The following is a 21,636-nucleotide window of genomic DNA, read 5'->3' as shown; positions in this document are numbered from 1 at the left end:
TCAGACATGGGTTTCAATGTAGGAGTGTGTGTGCGAGAGTGAGGGAGTCAAGGGCGGGGCGGGGTCTGATTCGGCTGTTGTGACTGGCTCCTGAGAGAACAGCTCCTGATAGGCTCTCTTCCACTCCTGGAACTCTGCCGACGACAGCTGGGGATTGGCCAGCAGCCTGTCAATCAGCGCTAGCTCCCCCTCCCTGTCCTATGGGGATGCAGAAACACAGGAGGGGCGGGTCACTTCGCTACCACTACGCTGTAAAACGCACACACATGGAAAGAGAGACACACAGTTAAAGGAATACACAGCGTTGTTGGGAGAGTGGACCAGTGGTCAGTTCATCTGTTAAAACTTCTGTAGGTAACTTTTTTTTTTCCTTCATAATTTTTTACAAGCCACAAATACACACAAGAGGGTCCAATCAAAGCTCAATGCACTGAGGAAAAATTCGCTCTCTTGGGCTGTGCCCGGCGGCGAAATCTCATTCATTAAAATGCAACTGGCAGGAGTCAAACAATCAATCACCTCATAGAAACATCGCAATCTCAGTCCAATCACATCTATTGCACATGCACATGCACTGCTGCCGTGCACATTTGCTTTCCCCGCCCCACAAAACCCCCCCCCCAAAAAAACTACCTTAGCTATAGTAATTCAGCTTAGTTTACTGTAGCTACGGTGCATCCACATCAGTGCCACATGTATGAGCGTGCATGTGCACAGGGGCGACTCGGACGAGGTGGCAGATCTCAGGTCGGTGACGTTTGAGTCCAGATTTTTGACCACAGTCTAAAAAAAAAAAAGTTACCTACACGAGCGTTAATTGATTAGAACATGAACGCCACGATCACCTTCGTGTGCCCGGTGGATTATTGGCTGCTGACGCCGTGATAGTTCAGAGTGTTAGTGGGCAACAAGCATTATCTCAAAAGTGGGAACTGTTATCAGCTCTACAACTAAATCGCAATTAATCTTGTATCACTTTTACACCAAGCAAGCAAGTTTTACATGTTTTATTTTATTTTTTTTTATTAATTTTATTTATTTATTTATTTATTGGAAAAACTGGGATTACACGCAAAAAAAAGTCAGGTAACGCCTATTACATTAGTGGAAACCCTGTCAGAGCGACCCGTTTACACCCCTGCTGTTCAGAGCCGAGGAAGATAATAACCAGAGATGGGGACTTGAGTCACTGCGACTTGGACTCGAGTCGACTCGAGTCGCTGTTTTAATGACTTGTGACTTGACTTGACAAAAAATAAAAAACTTGAGACTCGGCTTGGACTTGGAAGTTTAAGACTTGGGACTTGACTCGACTTGAGACACAATGACTTGAATGACTTGATTGTTGTTCATTTCATGTTTTCAGTTTGAATATAAAATATAAAATAAATATTTCTAGCCTGTAATATTACCCGGTATATGAGCGCACGCTGGGAATGGTGCTGTAATGATTGGATAACGACCCTGTCAATCAGTCATGCCCTCTCTACCCATTCTGCCGAGTCAGTGCTTGTAAATGAGCTAATAGCCTATTACCCTGTTAGTTGATAGTCAGCTTAGCTAACATTAGCATGATACAAGCATGGATACGAGATGCTTTGCGTGTGATTTATAGTCTCTTACTGACTATTGGCGAGTTAGTGCATGACATGTAGGGCCTGATTGACGCTAGGAAAGCAGATCAATAAAACAGAGCAATAAAGCAAAAAGTCATATTTTTTAAACAAGTTAACTAAATTGGCCGATAATATTATTTGATAGTTACTAATATCTTATATTTTCTGTTTATTAAGACCGGATTCTGCAGGTAAGATTGTAATAATGTGACTTGACTTGACTTGACACAACCTGTGACTTGACTTGACTTGACTTGCCCAAGAAAAAATTACTTGGGACTTACTTGAGACTTGAAGGTTAACACTTGAGACTTACTAGAGACTTGAAGGTTAAGACTTGAGACTTACTTGAGACTTGAAGGTTAAGACTTGGGACTTACTTGAGACTTGAAGGTTAAGACTTGAGACTTACTTGAGACTTGCACATGGGTGACTCGATCCCATCTCTGATAATAACCCAGAAGTGTTGCAGGGCTCAGAACAAACGACTGAAATGCAGGTTTACCCGATTACACTGAGCTCAGGTCCTGGACAGCAGTGGGATTTTAGGTCATTTTAGGTATTAGGTGATATGGGGCTAAGTCTGGCAGTTTTGTGTAGGAGACCGGTCAAGTTGACATGAAATACAATACACGAGTAAGTGTTTTAAACGACTGAGGATGACTTTTCTTGTTCACATGAGAAATGAAAGCGGTCGGGCAGTGGGAGACTTTGCACCGCTGAAAATCAATACAGAGGAGGATTACGTTATTGCTCACTTGAAGGCGTTCCAAAAATAAACCTAGCCGCATCAGCAATATTGAGTTAATAACATTTCATTGTTAAAGTTCATGATTTTACAGGCAATATAGTAAAACCTCTAAGCTACTTTTATTACTTGAAGGTCAGTTTTACAACTTTGGATAATGCTAGACCCATCACTCAGCTGGTGCAGAGGTTTTCAAAGTGGGGCCTGGGGACCTCCAAGGGTCCTTGAGGGGCTTCCAGAGGGCCTGAATGATACAGAGTTCAAACTCACTAATTTTCCAGAATTTTTGAAGGACATATTCAATGACTTACAGCATGTGAACGTTAGCTATTGCTCACATAAAGTCTTACAATGATTAGCATCTTCAAAATTATAAAAACCGTGTGCAATTGACATCTCAAATTACACGTTAACAAAACATTATGATGAAACTGTAGCAGCTGAACAGAATCATTACGTTTAGCCACGGTGACTGCAGCTTCTATAACAACTTTATAAGATACTTGATACTCATTTTATATTTTTCAGTTTCTGTATTGCAATGAAAAAAAGAAATCATATAATATCATAACACATTAACAATATGCAAACATGTTGCGAACAACGTGTTGATCAAAGCGTTCATTTTGCATGTTTTTGACCTGTTTGGCGTTCCATACACAGCTTACTACAGAACACCAGTGGCTAAAAACGTGGAATGTGCGCCTAGGAAAACATTTTGATATGTAATCCTAATTTTCCAGGATTTTGCTAATATTTCCTGGGTTAAGGTTAGGGTTTGATCAGTTTTCAATTTTTTCCAGGGGTTTTCCGCGACTGGAAAACAACTCTATACATTTTCCAGATTTGGGAACCCTGTGGATACTGTAATTTTACTAGAATTGAATTCACTAGAAATCAATAGAATATTGAAAAAAAAAAAACATGAATGATTATTTTAACATTTTTTAACCTGATCATTTTGAAACTGCATGCCAGTGTTCAAGTATCACATCTAGGGTTGCAAAGGTGTGGAAAATTTCTGGTAAATTTCCGGAAACATTCCGGAAACTTTCCATGGGAAGTTCAGCTGGGGAATTTTGGAAATTTTGTTTTGTCATAAGCAGACATGCGTGCAAACTAATGACATTTTTGACTTTGACTTATTTTGAGTAGATTTTTTTTTTCTCAGTCCTTCAAGATTGATGGTGGATAAATGAATAGAAATAGGCTCAATGAATGGATGAGCACTCCTCAGTCAGCAGCTAAATCAAACTATAACCTGCATTTTTATATGAAAACTGTATTTCTAAGAAAACTGGTTAGCAGAAAGCAGAAGAACCAGCATCACAGTGGAGCTTGCTGGCTGATAGAAAGCCTCTTAAATAGCTACTAAACACATTTTGACTTATTTTTTCCAGTTAAACTTTAATACCATAGGTCAAATATATTTACCCCAGTCATATCATCAAAACCTCCTTGGTTGTTTTAACCAGGATTATGCTGCAAGACGTTTTTTCTTCAACTACACTAAGTTCCCGCTTATAGGCCAACACGCAATTTTGCAAATTTCCAGATTACTCCTGTAAATTCCCATATATTCCCATTAATTCCCATGGCAAGTTTCCGACTTTGAAAATTCCCGGAATTTTGCAACCCTAATCACATCGTAAGAATTGAATATTAATCTTTTTTTTTAAATCAGGCTCCCTAAATTCACTTCATATAGGGGTCTACATTTTATAAACGTGAGCTTGGGGCTGTTTGAAGTATACTGAAGTGTTAGCACTGAGAATTGGAGTGAATGAGGGACACTTGGATGACTTTGGTGTCTATGTTCTCACCGCTTGATGGGAAAGTTGACCAACAGGCCAATCTCCCAACACTCTTGGTGTTTTCCTTAAAGAGACGCCAGACAAGGAACAAACATGTGAGAGGAGCTACTCCACCCAAGCTCTACCAGCAGACAAGGGCAGGCCAAGCCACAGACCCTCGCAAAACGCTACAGCTACACACACAAGCAACAAAGCCACACGCCCTGATGAGACATCACAGCCTGTGTACAGTATAGAAGCGACAAAGATACAAACTCTCGAGACACAAAAAAGGACAACACAGCAAAGGAGCCATTCACAGGCGACAGAGGCAACCAGCCCGGTGACACAACCATGCTCATGTAGCATGAAGCCACACACAGGCTGCTGAGCGAAGCCAGACAGAGAGACTCAACCCAAAACCGAAGAGACAGACTCGGACAGATGGCTGCACCAAAACTAACAGGACAGACACGTCTTCCAGCGTATGTGCATGAGTGTATGTGATGTGAGTGTGTGTGCATGCTCATGTGCTTGTCTGTACATCAGGGTTAGAAATTAATGGAGGCTCGGGGGCAAACATTCCCACGAAAACCCATGAAATTCGAAATGTGTGGGCAAACATGCTGGCCAAGAATTTTTGGGCGAATCTGCTTTTCCATTTCACCTTGCTCGCATTTCACTCATCAAATTGTCATATATTCACACGGACACGGAATGAGGGATGAGATGATTTGTAGGAGCCTGTGACTTGGCGAATTCTGGTCCGCGCAGAAAAAAAAAAAAAAAGCTTTTTTAAATTTTGTTTTTGTGGAAATAACCACGTATGCAGGCTGAGGCAGGAGAAAATGTAGGCACGGTGCAGCCAGCAGTACAAGAGGATGCTGACCCAACATAAACTACTGCATCAACGAAAAATAAAACATTCAAAATTGTAAAAAAAATGAATAGTTTAGAGGTAGAAGATGCACTGGTTGGGGACAGAGGGGAAGGTAAATGGCACTACCCTCTTTTGCAAGGCCTGTCACGAGTTTCCGGCGGTGGAAAAGAAATATGGGCGATGTGATCTATTGCTTAGTGGTGCAAACTGGGTGTTTGTTCGCCAATATGCAATGTAATTACAGTGAAATTGCCTCAAAAAGGATGAAAACTCCTCTAAAAATCACATGAAAGCGGCAAAAAATGCACTCTAAAAAAAGTTTAACTCTTACCCTGGTGCACATGCTTATATCTATGTGTGCATGAGCATAGTCCTGTGTGTGTGTGTGTTGTGCAGCATGTGTTCATGTTTGTGTGTGTGTGTGTGTGCATGTGTGTGTGTACGAGTGTGATCCTTACCTTCAGCGTGGAGGTCAGTATACGGAGGCGGTGCAGGCGGTCGTTGAGCTGAGGGTCGGCGGCCCGTCGGAGGAACGACTGCCTGAACTCGGACTGCCCCTTGACCTCCGACCCGCGGCCCAGAGGACACACGCCGCCCTGCTCGCACGCACGGAACAGGTCACCGAGCGACGCCCCCTCACTCCCACCTTTGCAGAAAAGAAGAGTCCAGCACACGCAACAGTGATTTCAACGCTCCTCTCCCTCGCTGTTCTACTTTATTTTCACAAATTCTCACATGATTTGCACAGGCACAGAGAGGCTGTTTAAAATATCATCGGCTTGGGTTATATCCCACTGCAACCACTGGAGGACAGCAGCACACACATGACCAACTTGTGCTGCCACTGTACATTCACCTGTTAGTCACAGAGAGAACAGCAATGATAGCAATCGCACTCTCTCTCTCTTTCTTTCTGCCTTTCAGATGCATTCTCTTTTCCAATTTCCCCTTTTCATGCCTGCAATGTTCCTGTGTTTCTTTGCCCTGCACACCGCCTGTTTACGCTTACAGTTTTTGTTTCCTCTGTAGGCTCTTTCGGAAAATCCATTCCTACCCGCACACATCCCCCTATTTAATTAGATTGGCCTTATCTATGCAATGTTGTGCTCTTGCCGTTTCTCCCGGCGCCCCCTCGGGTGCACCTCGGCAACTTGTGCACTAACGTCTCATTTGCTTCAGTGTACGGATCAGCATATGGCTTAAGTGTTTCAAAATGCACCTGTCTGCCCCGCATTGCTGTGCTACTGCGATTTTTTTTATTTATTTATTTTTTTTATTTTGGCAAACATCTGCATTTTTCTCATTTTCACTCCCCGTGTTGGTTGTAATACAGTGTGAGAGTATTTTCCCTCTCTGCTCTGTCTTGATGCTCGCCCACCATAAAAACTGTTTTGATTTGCCTGCTGGTGAAAGCGCAGCTCTGCCTTACCCTCGGATAATTATGTATTCACGAGCATTATTCGCGCCTCGTGTTTTGCACTGCATGCCTATTACCGCGTCTCCATCAGAGGCACTTTACTGACCAGTGTGTGTTTGCTGTTCCTCCCTGGCGGGGGGCGTGAGGAGTGTGTGTAGGTTGCTGTCTCGTGGCAGTGTGAAGCTGCGGGGTTTCCCTCCCTGGGTTGCCATGGGAATGAGCCTCTGCATCGCCATGGGCAACGGGACATTCCTCTGTGCGGGGAGAGTGTAGACTCCACCCACAGTCATGGTCCCGCCCCCCGGGCCCGGCTCGGTGAACACGGCATCCTCTGTGATGAAAAAAGAGGCGAACGAGTGATTAAATAACAATGAAACGTTTTGTGTGACTCGGTTAAAATCATCAACATGACTCAGCGGCAACGCGGCGTCACAGATGGACGACGAACCGCCAACCTCGACTTTTAGTTTCCAGAGAACGATTGATAAGCCTCGCAGCATTGAGCTACAGTGTGCAGCTGTGATTATTGTTGTAGAAGTCTACCATCTCTGCATCTACGGTGCATTACTCCAGCAACAGACCTGCACAATACATCAGTCAATGTCAAATCTCAATATGGTTCGCACTTCAGACCCCCCAACCCCACCCCCTCACACACACACCCAATCCCTAATGAAGCATTTCGAGAGTGTGTAAGCACTTAACAAATGCTAACAGCAATAAGCACATATCAGCATAAAACTAAAATAATTAAATAGTTAACCCTTTATCGGGCAAGTGACTATTTTTGGTAATTTAAAAATTTTTACATATCAGGCCCATCCCCTGTCTCAATTAGTTCAATAATCATTTGGTCTTCACCCAGCCAATCAGCAAAGATCGCTCTACATCCCAGGTCACATGATTGTGGCATTTGACCAATCTCATTGGCTTTGATTTTCTATAGGAAAATGAAAATTTTAGAAAAATTTTATAAAAGTAATAAAGTCCTGTCATGTTCACTAATAACAGTCTAGGTTGTTTTTTTGAATTTCAAAGTATTTCAACGAGTGCCCTATAAAGGGTTAATTCCAAATTTGGGAGAGCACACTGAACAATGCTCTCCACAAACTGAATTCACTGTTAATAAAAATCAAAGTTAATCTCATACGTGCCATATTATCCTACTATTAGTGTATAAGAAAGTATATGAGGACTGTTTATTCACTTTTATAATCTCTATGTTGTTATTGTGAGTGTTGCTTGCTTTGTTATTCTACATTACACAAGATATATATAGGTCACATGAAAATTAACAAGAAAATATCCACTATTTAGGAAATTAGGTTTGATTTAAAGAACAAAATAAAAATATGCAGGTATTTTAATTTTTGTTTGACAAAATTATTCATTCATACATTCCCAGACCAGTTCATTTGTATTTTTTAGACTTATGCACTTAAAGTGATGATGTTTTTTTTTTTTTTTTTTTTTTACCCTAAAAAAAAAAAAAAACAAATTCTGTGGTTTGAACATTACCCAGTGGTCCAGTCTGTAGGTAGTGCAGACCAGCCTCGGTCAACGGGGTCTCAATCAGGTCCTGCCAGGAGCGTCGCTGGGACGAGGAGGAGCGTCCCGGGGAGCCTGTCTCGCTGCTGCCCCCCGCAGGACTGGAGCGGTACTGCAGGAAAGAGCGGGCACGGAGAGGCGGAAGGAATCAGACATTGATGGATTGTGTTTTCCAGCGATGTTATTAACCACTGTGAAAGTAAAGCTGTTAAGGGAATAGACCGGGTGTTGGGGAAACTGGCCCGTGATCAGAAGCTAGACAACAAAATAATTCATGTGTTCTCAGTAGATCATTCGCAGTGATGCTATGTGCTTATGTTTGATAACAGGCCATTATCATTACTATCATTATGCAAGAAAAACAACCTTTTATTAAAAACAAAACAAACTTTTTTTCATTACATGGACTGCAGATTCATACATTTCACATTTAAAAAAAGCAAAATATAATTAACTCCGCAGCAGTAAATGTGAAATGAGAAACTATTTGAAGCATAAAGTTAAAGTCCCATCCAGGGAAATTGTACATCTTAATGCATATCTTATGACTTCATTCTGCGCCAGGAAATAAAGATGCCAACATTTCACAAAATTTGGAGTCCCACTTCTCCACCCATCCCATCAAATAAAACCATTTCTCTCCGAAACCGAAACCTCCCCACACAATCTCCCGCCTAAACATCCTGTTATGACAGGAAACACATAAAGTCAATCAAGTTCGATGCCAATCACGCCCTGCGTTCCAAATCGCAAATACTTATACTTTTTACTTTTAGTATGTACTGCAGCTGCCCTTACCAAGTATGTAGTTTAGTATGAAATATGCATGCTAATTCTTTTTTTTCCCCTACTAAATAGTATGGTAATATAAGTATTCACTGCAAAAACGCAAAATCTTACCAAGATTATTTGTCTTATTTCAAGTCAAAAATGTCTTATTTCTAGTCTAATATCTCATTACACTTAAAATAAGACATGATCACCTCAGAAGTAAATTTTCACTTGTTTGTGAATTTTTGTGAATTTTTGTTTGTGAATGTTTGTGAATTTTTCAAGTGAATTTTCACTTGAAACAAGTGAAAATTTGCTTGTTTCATTGGCAAAATTTGCCAGTGGAAAAAGTGAAAATTCACTTGAAATAAGTGAAAATTAGCTAGAAACAAGAAACAAATTTTGCCAAAGAAACAAGCAAATTTTCACTTGTTTCAAGCAAATTTTCACTTGAAACGAGAGACAATTGTCTAAAAACAAGTTACTTCTGAGGTGATCATGTCTTATTTTAAGTGTAATGAGATATTTTGACTAGGAATAAGACATTTTTGACTTGAAATAAGACAAATAATCTTGGTAAGATTTTGAGTTTTTTCAGATTTGGAATGCAGGGACGGTCTTTATTTTAATTGATCACCATCACGAACCTCCACAGGATCACATCGGTACTGCAGGTCGCTGCTGTTGCTGCCCCCTGGCTTCCTGCCACTGTGAGTGGTGCCTCCTCCTAGAGGGCCGGGGTGGTACTGCGGATCCCCGCCCCCGACGGTGGGATCTCCGCACAGGAAGTCCTCCTGGGAAGAGCGGGAGCGAGAAGTCTCCGTGGAAGACAGTCGGGTGGTCCTGCCTTCCAAGTAGGCGCTCATCTGAGAGGAAGGAGGGGGCGAGACGTGGGAGACATCAATCGATCGCCCCATCTGATTCAATTGTATCGACACCCTTCAAAGACAGTCTTGACGCTGGGGAGCCAGCTGCCCACCAGGAGAGTACGGTGATGAGAAAAATGTGTGTGTGTGTGTGTGTGTGTGTGAGAGAGAGAGAGAGAAAGAGAGAACGTGGCAGCATGTTTGAATTTTGTAGATGTGTGTGTGGGACAAAGAGAGAAAGAGAGAGAGCAAGACAAAGCAAAAGAGTATAACAGTGTGTATGTGTATGGGTGTGTGTGTGTGTGCATTAGAGAGACAAAAAACGAGTGTGTGGGTGTGTTTATGAGTCGGGTCCGGTTCCACAGTGGTGCATTAGAGTGCACTACACCCTCAGATAAAATCAATCCACCCTCGGTTTTAAATGTCTGCTTTTCCCCCCATCCCTGCACATGGCTGATCAAGTGCGTCCGAGTCATGCAATTTCAATTTTTTCGCCTAATTTTCACGGTGCAGATAAGCACTTCACACGTAAAGATGTCTGCGATATGATAAACAAATCCGCCTCGAGCCCAAAATGCCGCTTGAATGACGTTGAGCGCAGCCAGTTAAGCTGCTTACAAGTCAGCCTAAAACCAGCATGCAGTGTTATACGCTCAGGCTAAATAGCTTTAAATCACTGCGACTGTATTCATTTAGGTGTTGCAGTATGGCAGCTGTTTTGCCAAACCAGCTGTTCAAAGTGCAGATAACTGGAGATGAGTGTTTGAAATGAACTTTCTGTCTCACCTGACAAGAGCTGCTAAACTAAATAAAATGACCCGCCAAGCAGAACCGGCACGACACAATTTGCCGGAGATATTTGCCATTTTAATTGGTATTTCATGCACTGTGCGCTAATTTAATTTCACTCACCAAGTTAGCCACTATTGCGGAATTCAAATTGCAAGACGGCGTTTGGAAACATACTTTCAAAGTCTGCGAGAGGGCAAAAATCAGAAACTGTGTAGAACCAAACTTTTTAAATTTTATCAGCTAAAAAAAAAAAAAAAAAAAAAGTGAGCAGACAGTCTGGCTCGTGGTCCTTACTGATTTATCTGGCGGAGGCAAAGTTTGCTGACATTTGGTGCTTGGCAGGTGGTAATTCCAGACCCTGCTGCAGACAAAAGATAATGAAATAAGCGACTATGCCAGTGACATATCACATATCTTCTGTTATTTTTGTACTTTATTGTACTCCCAGCTAAAAATACTTGCCCTGAGATGAAAAAGGTTTTATATGCGGAGCAAAGTAGTTCCAGGGTCAATTATAGTGCCATTTATTAGTCCAATTACGCCAAATTTAGATCTACTCCTTGAGGCTAAATTGGCAATAACTAAACTGTCTGCGGAGGATGGCAGCACACGCTGAGCATGAGTCTGCTGATGGAAAATGTGTGCCCGCGCTCTGAGTTCGCTTTCATGTGTACATACTGTATGTGTCTCTGAGCATGTGTGTGTGTGTGTGTGTGTGTGTGTGTGTGTGTGTGTGACTCACTGATGGAGGCCGTGGGTAGGTATCATAAGGAGGCGGGGGGCTGTCCTGTTTGGGGCTGGCGGTGGCATCATCCTCATGTTCACTCTCACTCCAGTAATCTGCAGAAGACACAGACACATCGAGTCAGAAACACTATCCATCCATCCATCTATCTATCTATCTATCTGTCTATCTATCTATCTATCTATCGATCTATCTATCTATCGATCGATCTATCTATCTATCTTATGTGCCTGTATGTGTATGATTCTATGATGAAGTACAAATAGCACATCCACTTCCTTCAAAAGTCACCCATTTCATCTTCTATGGATCTTTGTTGGGTCAATTTTAGAAACTTACTCACATGTTCTGTTTGCTGGATAATCACAGGTGTGTGATGTTACACACATCGTGGTATGTTATTGATATTGGTTTGTTTACTGGCGGTGCATTCGTACATGAAGAGGCGGTTTCAAGTTTCTTATTTTGGTTGATTTTAGGTCTGCAGGTCTCTGTGTTGGGTTTTGTCTTAGGTTGCTGCACCCAAGTTGTCCTAAAATGAATAAAGTCTGAACTGTACTTACCCTCTACTTATTTGTACTTTTTGTATATTGTTGTATATTGTATACAGGTTGTTAGGGTTAGGAAAGTCATATATTCTTTCTATTTTATCTTTATTTTTATTTTATTTTATTTTATTTATTTGTTTTTTATTATTATTATTATCGTTATTATTATTATTTATTATTTTTATTTTATTTTATTTTATTTATTTGTTTATTATTATTATTATTATGGTTATTATTATTATTTTATTTTTTCTTTTTTATTATTTTTTTTTTTTTACTTGCACAGTGCTGGAGTTGTTGCAATTACATTTCACTGCTGCTGTACCTGTACATTCATGCATGTGACGAATAAATCTTGAATCTTGAATCTTGAATCTGAACTGAACTGAACTGAACTGGTGAGGCCCATATATTTACAATTTAAGAGTTGTCTATAATACGCAGTACAAATACACAGCTCTCCATAGAATTGCACGGGAATCCAGTCACAAACCACACAAAAAAACACCTTACATTTGGAAGTCATATTAGAAAAATCACTCAGATGCTACCTATTAATTAATTAAGATTAATTGTGAAATCCATTACAAAAGTCTATGGGATACAACAGAGCATGCACCGCTCAGTTAATTAATTTTTAGCCGGGTTGTCAGCGCACAAACGCCACGATTGTCTGCTGAGGTATTAGAGAGATGTTTGTTTTCTATACTGTGGGCCTGTAAAGCCCTTTGAGCCTGCAAACAGTCATTACAGGCTATAAATGCACTTGAAGTTAAACTGGAACCCTCCGTCCACCACACACCACCCTGATTCAAGTGCCCTTGAGCAAGTCACTCAGTGATGCCTCACCCTGCTCCTGGCGTATCCTCTCTCGCTCGGCATAGCCCACGGCGGCCATGTTGAGACGACTCAGCCACCTGCAGGACACGCCAAAAGGAAGAAATTTACGATTTTGTATGGTTTTTTTGGGGTTTTTTTTTAACCCAAACTCATGATAAAATGTAATAAAAATGACAGAGGGAAAACTAACTTTGAGACAAAGAAACCACCAAAGAGCTCATAAAGCATTTTTACCCACTCAAAACACCAAGTTAACAAACTCCCGAGTGCACTGGAAATCAAAATTATATGACATCAAAAATTAATTAAAGAGAGAGAATGGCACAGAAATAACAAAATCTGTTAATAAGAAGCGCGGGGAAAATTAAAATGGCCCGACCGCAAATAATGACGGCGCGAGGACCCAGAGTGTGTGGAGTGTGTTGGAGAGCGAGAAAGGGAGATAAAGAGCAAGAAAGAGCAGCAGGATACAAAAAGAATAAGTATGGAAATCGTCGTAATGATGAGGACTGGGCCTGCTGAGAGGCCCCTCGCTGTGGTGAGTATCACACTTTAAAAATATCCATCTGAACAAGTCATTCTTATTTTTCGAGAGGTAAGTGAAACAATCTGCCGGCGGAGTGAGATCATTCCGACTTGCTCCCGGTGCAAATCTCCTCGTTTCAGGAATTTTCTTGAATACGAGAGGAGTAATCTGCCTTCTGGCAAAACACTGTCTCCAAATAGAGTTATTTAGAGTGGAATTTATAGGAAAATCCCACCCTCAGACACAATGAATCACTCTTAAAAAAGAAAAAAAGAAAAAAAAAAAAAAAGGACTGGTGACTTGCATTGTGTTTCCGGTGCTGTCTTGTTGTTTTTGGATGTAATTCTGCTTTTCAGACACGATCCACGCCGAGAGCAGCTGCAGCTGTTGGTAAGAACTGAGCTCTCTCTCTTCTATGCTGGATTTCTCTCTGTGTGTTTGTTTAACATCACTGCAAATCACTGATAATACAAAGTTTTTGTGTGTGGGGCAGGGTTTCTGTTGTAGACAGTGTTGGGATTACTCACCAATTACTCACAAAACTAATAAGTTACAATTACTAATTACTTATGTAAAAAAGTAATTTTGATTACTACTCAATTACTGCTGCAGGAGAGTCATTCAATTACTGGGGAAAGTAATTTTTATGATTACTTTCTTTCTTTTCTTAAATCCTCTTATTAATGCACATATTTTTGCATTGCTGTTGCAGTGTGGACATTGCTGTCAAATTTCATCTATCATTAGCTGGGTTTCCATCCAAATATATTGAAATTTTTTAGCGAATTTTGTCAAAATGCGCAAAAGAAAATGCGAATTGATGCCTGTTTCCATTAGTTTTGTTTTGCGATTATTGGGAGGAGAGTGCGCTGTGAGATGACGTCATAAGATAGTGTCTGTGTGTCGCCACTGAGCAACAACAAACACTCAGCTGACACTCAACAGCTGATCAGGGACAGATTCCTGCTGAACTTGTCGGCTCTTGGGAGAAGTCTGGTTACTATTTTGGCAGCGCTAACTTCGTACCGAACCATCCTAAATAAGGAATAAGAGACTAATAATAATAATAATAATAACTAATAATAAGACTGTAGCGTAGAAGTGTGACGTGGTATCCGGTCCAGTCATCGGTTATTCGCAAAACCTGTTTCCACAGCAAAAAGTCACATTTTCTTTTATCGATACGCTGAGAAATCCACCCCCTCCAAGCGTAAAAACTTTTTTGCGAATTTTCGGCCGTTTTTCGAATTTCTGGCGTTTCCATCAAAGTTTTTTTTTTTTTTCGCAATTTCTAAAAATGCGAATAAAAATAGGTGGATGGAAACCCAGCTACTGTCAGTGTTGGGCACGTTACTTTGAAAAAGTAATTCATTATAGTTTAAAGTAGTGATGCCAGCTTGTCCAGGTGGGGAATTGAACCCCCGGTCTTCTGTACGGCAGGCAGAGATATTATCCACTCTGCCGTCGGGGAACACGTATGCTTTTTGTAATTTGTGCTCAGTCATTCTCCATGCATGTTGATAAGTTACGAAAAACTGCAAAGTCCGACCGGTTTGAAAATTGACACACCGCTTTTTCTCCACAAGACGCACATTTTTCGAATAGGATAATAAAATAATAATAATTAGTAGTAGTAAGTAACGGCTAGTAACAGCGCATTTTATTGTCAGTAACGGTAACGGCGTTGTAACGGGGGAAACAGTCATTTCTTTGATTACTCGTTACTGATAAAAGTAACGCCGTTAGTAACGCCGTTTCTTTGTAACGCCGTTACTCCCATCACCGGTTGTAGATTGTGACATTTTTCTTCCCACGAAACACCACTGGCGCTCAAACAACAAAACTGCACCAGAAATTTAAATCACCCGTCCAAACGTTTATAGTGTCGCTGTGTTACAGGCTGGAATTTCCCTTTAATTGCACTGAAACTATGCCACCAGGGAGGGACAACAACATTTAAACTCGACTAACGGAGCCTGACTTGTTGTCGTTGTTGATCGTTCAATGCATGTAAACAGGACCCTTCAAGAGGATTATGCTGCAAAATGATGCTTATGATATACAGTAGAAGCACATTAATTTTCCACTACGGGAATAACGAACACAAGGCAGGCCTCTTGCCACCCAGGGAGTTTGCCCTTCCCACGCTGCACAACCTTCGTCTGCGTTTAGCACATGATATTTTACCTGTTCATGTCATCCACTCCATCTGCTGCGAAGTAGAAGCTCTTGACCTTGGGATGACACGCTTTAAAAGCACTGCGGAGAGATGAGGGGGGGAACATGCAGTTATTCCTGCAAGCACAAATATATATACATACGCTACGTGAAAGCAAGTACACCATGCATACACACACAAGTATATACACATAAGTATGCTAGAGCCATAACTGCAAGAAAACCCCAAGAATCAAGAGAGATATAGGCTATCTATCTATCTATCTATATTTAATCCAGAGCATATTTGATCATGGGGTATTGAGATATACCATATTCAGGATATTCTTGAGTCTGTATTTTTCTTAGTCTCAATTTGACTTCATTTAGTATATGAGCATATATGGGTTCAATATTTTTGACAAGAATATGAACCTATCTGTAGCATATCAGCACTTTTTTTTTAAAATTATGCTGGAATACTGAGAACATACATGGCTGATATGCCTATTATACCGTTAACAGATATGATCATATATGCCAAAAATCTGGAAATACCTATAACTACTAGGGTTGCAAAGGTGTGGAAAATTTCTGGTAAATTTCCGGAAACATTCTGGAAACTTTCCATGGGAAGTTCAGCTGGGGAATTTTGGAAATTTTGTTTTGTCATAAGCAGACATGCGTGCAAACTAATGACATTTTTGACTTTGACTTATTTTGAGTAGATTTTTTTTTTTTCTCAGTCCTTCAAGATTGATGGTGGATAAATGAATAGAAATAGGCTCAATGAATGGATGAGCACTCCTCAGTCAGCAGCTAAATCAAACTATAACCTGCATTCTTATATGAAAACTGTATTTCTAAGAAAAGTGGTTCGCAGAAGGCAGGAGAACCTACTCAAAACCTCCTTGACTGGATGTCGTCTGTGGGCTCAGATGGAGGCCGAGCCGTGTGGAAATTCAACTCAATTTGTATTAAATCTGGTTGTTTTAACCAGGATTGTGCTGCAGGACGGTTTTTCTTCAACTACATTAAGTTCCCGCTTATAGGCCAACACGCAATTTTGCAAATTTCCATATTATTCCTGTAAATTCCTGTTAATTCCCATATATTCCCATTAATTCCCGTGGAAAGTTTCCAACTTTGAAAATTCCCGGAATATTGCATCCCTAATAACTACAGTATCAAAGTGGTCCCATGCTGGAATTTGATATGCTCCAAAATATGAAACACTCGAGTGCCATGATCGGAGGGTATTCACCATGGATATCATCATGTCATGGTATCTGGGGATATTAAAAGTATCTCTGGATTCTTGTTTCATATTTTTCTCAAGGACTTACTACTTCTTGCGACATTCACTGGCCCGGTCGATCTTAAACTCTGGGAGACTGACGAAGCCCTCCGCCTTCTCATCCTAAATGAACAGAGAGAGGAAAGGCAGAGAGCAGAGCAGATAAATAATGAGCTGATGGGAAGTGGGAAGGAAAGACAGAAAATGTTAAAGACCCCTCAAGGTGAAAAATGACTCTTTTGAGCGGTGAGGCGCCGCATCAGACCATAAAGTGCTCCGGTGAGATTGAAACAGTTCACAGAGCTCATGGAAATGTTACTTTATAGAAATGTACGCTTGAAACAGGCGGAAACCTTGTCTGTCTCCACTCTCATAAACATGCGGTGAGGTTTTGATGACTCATCCTGTACCTGAGGGTGTAATATTTGGATTAGCAGGCTCAGGGTGCTGTGCTGCAGGCTCGTCTTCAAGGTAACCTGCATGCAAAGTCCTCTACATTTGCCTTTCAGAAACTTGCACGGCTCACGGTAAAGTACAGCGAGCACTCTTTTGGATATATTTCATCACCGTCTCACATTCAGTCTTAAACTTGTTTCTGTTTAAAAGTAACAGCTCAAAAGTCTGCCAGTGGGACGAGCAAATCCCACTTGTTTCCTATGCAGTTTCACTTGTGTCAGAACCTTTCTTGGGAACAAGTATAAATATGTTGAAATAAGGCCGAAAATGGCACATGAGCCCACTAGGATCACGAAAATGACACTGGTTTCAAGGAAATTCTGTAAACAAGCTGATTAGCTCTGGAAACAAGAGGGATTATCTCATCCCACGGGTAGATTTTTTTTTTCCCACTTTTTTAGGCAAAACAAAATTCTATATGAGAAAAAATGGACATTTTTGCAGCGTGCTTCTTCATTTTATTTTATCTCATTTCATTTTATATTCCCACTTCCACATTCACCACCAAATCTACGACTCCAGTCAAAGCCACTTTAAATCCAGCCTTTACTTTGGATCATCCTTATGAACTGAGTTGCAATTTCAACTGTGTGTGTGTCCATAACAGCAATGCTACATATTCGGATGGGGGGATTGGGACGGTGACGGTAAAAGAGAAACTCGCCTCCTCGTTGATGTACCAGTACAGGCAGGTGTCCTTCAGAACAAACCAGTACTTCTTCCATTTCTGGGAGAAGTAACCCTTGGCGTCCCTCTTCCTCCACAGCCAGCCCTCACAGTCTCCTCTGCCCAGCGCTTTGCAGGAAACACGCCTCCGACTCAGCGAGGCCAAACCTCGGCCTGGGCGGACACGGGGACAAGAAGGGGGTGGCAGTGACAGAGCGGAGTTAGAAAATAAGTCGAAAAACACACACAGAACATGGTGCTAACTTTTCCTGAATGTACTCACTGCTCATTGGGACCACTCATGCAAAAAAAAAAAAAAAAAAATGTCTGCGCTACTGTGAGGAGTTTGGGATATAACTGCCCAGTAAATGGCATATACTAGTGTAGCAATAATTCCTGGCAAGAGATCAGTCTCTTGGCATGAGGGCTTGACAGACTTGTGCTGCACTGCAGTATAAGGTAAGAGGTATTTAAAATAAATTGCCTTTACTTCTGGCTTAAAAGCACTATAAAATTTTTCACAGCAGGCTGCTCATTAGAGATTACCGGGGAACTTGGCTCTCAGCTGTGAACCAGTCGGAAACTTTAACCGTGCTGCACTGGAAGTTGTAAGACTTTAAAGGGCAATGTGACACTACTTTTTTTTTTTTTTTTTTTCTAAGGTCTGGGACAGTTTACGGTATACTTCCAAACATGAACAATTATCTCCCAAAGTCAGAAGCCAGAAAACTAAAGCCCAAACTTGTAATGTCAGAAGTTATCAAGAGGAGCGGCGCCGCAGATACTGAATGTTTTTATACTCTGGTATTAAGTATACTAGAGATTTTGAAGCAGAAAATGCAGAGGAAATTCCCCAGGGTGCCCGCCCAATTACTCTCAATTCATTCTCTATGTAGCAGCACCTCATAACATCCCGACTCTGAGTGTTAGCTCTCTGGTTTCTGGCGTCGACTGAGAGTTATTCATGTTAGCAAATGTTAATTAGACCAGACTGGATAGAAACAATAAAACAGAGTCATTTTCAAAGGTATTAAAAGGTGCTATATATGGCATTTTAAAGAGTAAATCAGCATCAAAAAACCCCATGAAATGGCATCTTACTTCCCGGATTTTATGCATTTCCTGTTCTAACAGGATGTCGGGGTGGGACATCATTAAATATTGTAAGCCAATAGGATATTTTTAGGGAGAGACATATAATTTAATTAGGGCTGGGCAACAATTAAAATCTTTAATCGCAATTAATTGCATAATTTGCCTGATTAATCACAATTAATCGCATTGTATTCGCAAAATCCAATAAGTATTGTAAAGAGCACTTTTATTTCAATGTTCTGCTGCCATATAAACGAAAGTGCCATAACATTTGTTGTGCAAACACTTTTAACATCACCACTTATCAGTAACACATATTTAGTGTAAATCTCAACTTAAAAAATGTCATAATAATAATAATAATAATAAATCAAATAAATAATAATAGTAATAATAATAAATTAAAGCTTATTGCCACTGCCAGGACATTCTCTTTATGAAAAAAAAAAATCTACCAACAAAATCCTGAGCCACAATCAGGACAAACAGGCAATTTCTGAGGTAACAGCAGAAACTTTTAACAGGGAGCAGCATTACCAGTCTATGTTCAATACCAAAGTGTGAAGCACAAAAAAGTTCACTACTGAAACTTCCTTTACAGGGGACTAGAATGTAAAGCGCATGTTTTACTGGACTTCTGTTTTTTTTCTATTCCTCTGCACTAAGCCAGTTGCTAAGGCACACACGATTATTTACATTTTCATAAGATAAAGAAGCTCTCTTTTTATTTTGCACAATGTGACCAGCAAGAGAAAACAACCTTTCACAAGCGATTGTTGCGCAATCAATAATCAACCATGTTGTCTGTGTCGCTGTCCGTTGTGCTGCTGCAACCGCGTATAAACAAAAGTCTGTTTATAATGAAAGTACAACAGTCTGTGTGCGCGGGGATCCGGCAGACCTGGTGCTGGCCGGCACCGCGTCAGTACAGCCAGCACCGGCCGCGGCACCGCGCGGTGTGCGGCAACCCGGTCAGGTCTATTCTGCTGGATCTGCCAGGTGCCGCTCCGGCTGTCAGTTGGACCTTTCTGAAGGAGGAGGAAGTTACCTCCGAAACTGTCACGGTAAATAAACATCCCATGTCTGATTAAAAGGACCAAAAACGTCTTTTAGTTAAAAGGAAGACATGATGAATGTATTTGAACTACACTGATTTATAATGTCGTCGGGCCATGCCTGTGTCTGTTTCAACGTGATGACGTGCACACCAGGGGCAAACGTGCTTGGGCGCGTTTGGGCTTTAGACTGAGTGCAACAGACTTTTACAAAATAAAAGCATGTGAGCAACATGCGTTAATGCGCGATAAAGTAAATATCGGCGTCAATAGTCTAATGAATTAACGTGATAATAACGCGTTAACTTGCCCAGCCCTAAATTTAATATGAGGATGGGTGGACTGGTGGGTGTGTAAGAAGGAAGTTTACAACTGGAAAACTGCACTACAACGCCTGATGTCATAAATACATGTGGTAAATTGAGGCAACATGGCAACTTGTCTTTTTTTATCTTAATTTGTCCCAAATTATTAGTGATCTAGATGATTTCTGAGATTCTTGGCATCTTGGTGAACATGTGTATTATGTATGTTGGTGACCCATATAGTCCAGTCATTTTATGAAAAAACCTAGGACAAATTGCAAGAGAAGCAAACTCAACTGATTTTGTATCCTGTTTGTCCTGAGTGAGGGAAAAAAAGTCCCAGGAAATCCAATTGGTGGAAAGTTTTGAAAATCACCTATTTATGACCACATATTACCAAAAAACACTGTTTTTAACACACACGGGAAAGGGTTCAAAATTTTACTTTCAGATATCACTATAAAAATTCATAAGTTGATTACACACACAAAGGCAAGAAAAAAAGTCAATTACAAGTTCTTTGAATTATTCTGTTTACACATGCATATCACACATTATCTGATTTGATATGCGCTAATAAGGAATATAAGGAATAAATGCCAGAACAGATATTTAAACAGTGAATTAAAAGGTTACTATATATATATAGTAACCTTTTAATTCACTGTTACATAGTAACCTTTTAATTCAAGGTTACTATATATATAGCAACCTTTTAATTCATTGTTTAAATGTCTCTTCTGGCATTTATTCCTTATATTCCTTATTAGCGCATATCAAATCAGATAATGTGTGATATGCATGTGTAAACAGAATAATTCAAAGAACTTGTAATTGACTTTTTTTCTTGTCTATGTGTGTGCAATCATCTTGTGAATTTTTATAGTGATATCTGAAAATAAATGTTGAACCCCTTTCCCCTGTGTGTTAAAAACAGTGTTTTTTGGTCATATGTGGTCATAAATAGGTGATTTTCAAAACTTTCCACCAATGGGATTTCTTGGGACTTTTTCCCCTCACTCAGGACAAACTGAGGATACAAAATCAGTTGAGTTTGCTTCTCTTGCAATTTGTCCTGGGTTGACCCCAATTTTGGCCTAAAATTACTGGACTAATAACCACCTGAATGCAAACACCTGGTAAATATGATTAGGTCATGTGACTTTTTCTCAACTTTATGAGTCGATGAGTATTAAAGACACACTGTTATCCAGAGTGAGTTTGTTTCATGGAGACTTCATACCACATCGGGCAGAAAATTTTTGCCGTCCAAAAATGTTGCTCTTCTGGCCACATTGGCAACCAGTGATGTGATGCCCGAGTCCGACATGCTTGAAAGTTTTTTTTCTACCCGCACAGACCAATGCAACTGCAATTTTCTGCCCTGTGTGATTTAGTGCTGCTTTACTCTCCAACATTAATAAATTATTACCGCATTAATTTTGAGACATGAGTGTAATTACTGTAAACAAACAAGGCCATCGCCGAGAAGTGCAGATGGAGATAAAGTGTTCA

The 21,636-nt window shown here is 40.6% G+C and overlaps 1 protein-coding gene across 1 annotated transcript in view; it reads right to left on the bottom strand.

Annotated features, from left to right (window-relative positions):
* The window catches only part of cnksr2a (connector enhancer of kinase suppressor of Ras 2a), a 66,655-nt gene continuing 45,019 nt past the window's right edge, over positions 1 to 21,636 (bottom strand). The window contains exons 15-24 of the mRNA XM_030079328.1: positions 17,665 to 17,840; positions 16,594 to 16,667; positions 15,278 to 15,349; positions 12,574 to 12,641; positions 11,174 to 11,271; positions 9,421 to 9,639; positions 7,973 to 8,114; positions 6,561 to 6,785; positions 5,496 to 5,683; positions 1 to 198 (exon numbers count right to left, since the gene is read on the bottom strand). Coding sequence (XP_029935188.1) covers positions 1 to 198; positions 5,496 to 5,683; positions 6,561 to 6,785; positions 7,973 to 8,114; positions 9,421 to 9,639; positions 11,174 to 11,271; positions 12,574 to 12,641; positions 15,278 to 15,349; positions 16,594 to 16,667; positions 17,665 to 17,840 — 1,460 coding nt within the window. The remainder of the gene's footprint in view (positions 199 to 5,495; positions 5,684 to 6,560; positions 6,786 to 7,972; positions 8,115 to 9,420; positions 9,640 to 11,173; positions 11,272 to 12,573; positions 12,642 to 15,277; positions 15,350 to 16,593; positions 16,668 to 17,664; positions 17,841 to 21,636) is intronic.

This window comes from Myripristis murdjan, chromosome 20 (genome assembly GCF_902150065.1).
Source record: "Myripristis murdjan chromosome 20, fMyrMur1.1, whole genome shotgun sequence".
Classification (NCBI taxonomy): Eukaryota; Metazoa; Chordata; class Actinopteri; order Holocentriformes; family Holocentridae; genus Myripristis; species Myripristis murdjan.
This window is presented reverse-complemented; position numbering and strand designations above follow the sequence as displayed.